Source organism: Castanea sativa, chromosome 10 (genome assembly GCF_040712315.1).
Source record: "Castanea sativa cultivar Marrone di Chiusa Pesio chromosome 10, ASM4071231v1".
In the NCBI taxonomy this organism is placed as follows: domain Eukaryota; kingdom Viridiplantae; phylum Streptophyta; class Magnoliopsida; order Fagales; family Fagaceae; genus Castanea; species Castanea sativa.
In genome coordinates this window covers 5,884,320-5,887,135 of record NC_134022.1, presented here as the reverse complement: position 1 = coordinate 5,887,135, position 2,816 = coordinate 5,884,320, and the positions used below count along the sequence as shown (strand labels likewise).

The following is a 2,816-nucleotide window of genomic DNA, read 5'->3' as shown; positions in this document are numbered from 1 at the left end:
TAACTTGTATCTCTAACATTATTCTCAAACGTGAGTAAATTTGTTATGTATATTGAGCATATATAACTACCTTATCATGTAGGGCTGGATTGAATTGTGCAAACATATAATTTATCAGTTTATGAGATGGTGATTATAGAATAATTCTAGAAATACCCAATTGCACACTTAATTTTATAACTTTTTGATTTGTGCGATGGTGAGTGGTTGACATTTTTGTCCATTACCGGCTCACTAATTTTTGTCAAACACTTGACAAATTATGAAATTAAGTATGATTGACGCCTGATTATCATCACATATAGTGGGTCTCATATGGGTTCCACTACAAATGGAGCGGGCACACAATCACCCAAAAATGAAACAAAAACAAAAACCAATTAAGTCGTGGGAGCTCTAATTATATGATACGCGTTACACGCGCAATTAAACCAGCTGTGGTCCTCTTAAGTCGGCAGTCGTATTCCAATTCCTAACTCCCCAAAGATTCTTCCTCACTACTACTACGTAGCAGTGTAGCACACCAACGGCTCTCTATTAATTGCCAGCAAAGCCTGAAACATCAAATCCCACATAGCCACATATATACCATTACACCCAATACATGCTTCTTTCATTGGTTATATATATATATAAAATTACTCTTTCTTAATTATTTCTTTTTCTCTCTAGCCGTTGCCTTTGTCCTATACTCCTGTTCAATTCAATTCCTCACTTTCAATCTCTCTTCCTAATCACTTTCCTTCGCTTCCACTTCCTAACAAGCCAACTTATATATATAAAACACCAACATAGCCCAACACCAAAGAAACCCACAAATACACACACATACGTAATATATTTATAAGCCTACATATATATATCCTCTCACTCACCTATTCTTGATACACATTTTATGACCATTTCCCCCATAGTTTTAGTCTTGGTTTTTCTCTAGTTTTTTAATGGATTGCTTGGTCTTGCCGGTGACTATCTTGAAGAGGCGCTACACGGGGTCCCGGTTACGCTACCGGCCTTTAACCAAAGAGGGGTTCGAGGAGTCGGGGCATCAAGTGACCGTGGTGGTCGGGAAGGAGAAGAGAGAGTTCTTGGTGGATCCATTTGTGCTAGAAGAAAACCCCTTTCGGGTTTTGATTGAGATGATGAAGAAGAATGATCAGGAGAAGAATTGCGTTGTGGATCATAGGAGCAAGAAGAGGGTGATTTTCGTGGATGTGGATGCGATTTTGTTCGAGCACATGTTGTGGTTGTTGTATAATGATTGTTCTTCTTTGTTTAAGCTCAACCTCAAGGAGATAATTGATTTCTATTCTCAAGATTACTAGCTAGATCAGGAGGAACGCACAAAAACATACATATATGTAGAGGTACTGTACTAACTTTGAGTTTGTCGGTGTCCCTCTGTAAAGGAAATTTTTATACTATATATCCTAAACTCGCAATAATACACGTGTCCATGAATAACATAGATTATTGCGTTATTTATTTTCTCTCTCTTTGATTTTCCAATAATTTTTTCCATCACTTTTGATTTTTTTTATGATTTTAATTCTTTACTGTTCAAGCACACTGGGTTCCCTATTATCATGGCTTACAACTAAGTGACAGTACATAATAAATAATGGAATAGTCTTTCGTATTATCATGGCTTACAATAGTCTTTCGTATTTTTTGGTATTTGATAGCATAATAAAAAATGAATCAAAGAAAAACTATATTTAATTAACATAAAAGTATAGCTTATTTTTAAAGGTTGTTTCCCATAAACTTTATTTGGAAAACAACTTTATTCCACAGCACCATAAATAATGGAAATTATGAGATTATTTTGTTAACTCATTTAAGGTTACTACAAAATATAAAAAAATAAGATAGTTTTATAGAAAATACTTTTTAAAAAATGACTCATTTTTTAGAAAACATTATTACTGAAACAAATAAAGCAGGCGTTAATACACATGTTCATGAATAACATAGATTATTACGTTATTTATTTTCTCTCTTTGATTTTCCAATATTTTTTTCATCACTTTTGATTTTTTATGATTTCAATTCTTTACTGTTCAAGCACACTGGGTTCCCTATTATCATGGCTTACAACTAAGTGACAATACGTGTTCTTCTTATAATTCAGTAGTAACGCTCTATTTGTTTCAATAGAAAATCTTGTGTAAAGATGATTTTTCGTTTTTTTCGGTGTTTGGTAACATAAGAAAAAATGAGTCAAAGGAAAATTATTTTTAGTCAACATAAAAACATAGCTTATTTTTTTAAAAAAATTTCCACTAACTTTATTTGGAAAACAACTTTATTTCATAGCACGTTAAATAATGGAAGTTATGAAATTGTTTTTCAACTTATTTAAGGTTACTACAAAATATAGAAAAATGAGATAGTTTTATAGAAAATGCTTTTTGGAAAATGATTCATTTTTTAGAAAACATTATTATTGAAACAAACAAAGCAGGTGTTAAGTTAAGTGGGCTTTTTTTTATTTTTATTTTTCACTATATATTGCATATAATTAACCACCGTAAAACTTGGTAACTGTACCAATTCAACAGCAAATGTTCATTTGGTTACAGGACCAATTCAACATGCTGTCCCTAGTTCTTTACGAATGTATGTAGTTGTTGTTATTGTTATTTTTTATTTTTTATTTTTTTTGTTTCTTCCTCAAAGCGAATACATGTTGTTGAAAAAGTAAATTTCTTTTTGGTTAATCGGTAGGGACGGCAGCTAAACATTGACAATTTTTACCAGGATATATAAGCATTAAGTATTGACGTTGAAGTTTATCAACAAAAAAAAAAAGT

The 2,816-nt window shown here is 32.0% G+C and overlaps 1 protein-coding gene across 1 annotated transcript; it reads left to right on the top strand.

The window, feature by feature from the left end:
* The first annotated feature begins 659 nt into the window (after positions 1–659).
* Positions 660–1,494, top strand: LOC142613816 (uncharacterized). The gene has a single exon (XM_075786323.1). It carries the CDS (start codon positions 945–947, stop codon positions 1,323–1,325), a length of 381 nt encoding a protein of 126 aa, XP_075642438.1. The 5' UTR covers positions 660–944; the 3' UTR covers positions 1,326–1,494.
* The last annotated feature ends 1,322 nt before the right edge of the window (positions 1,495–2,816 follow it).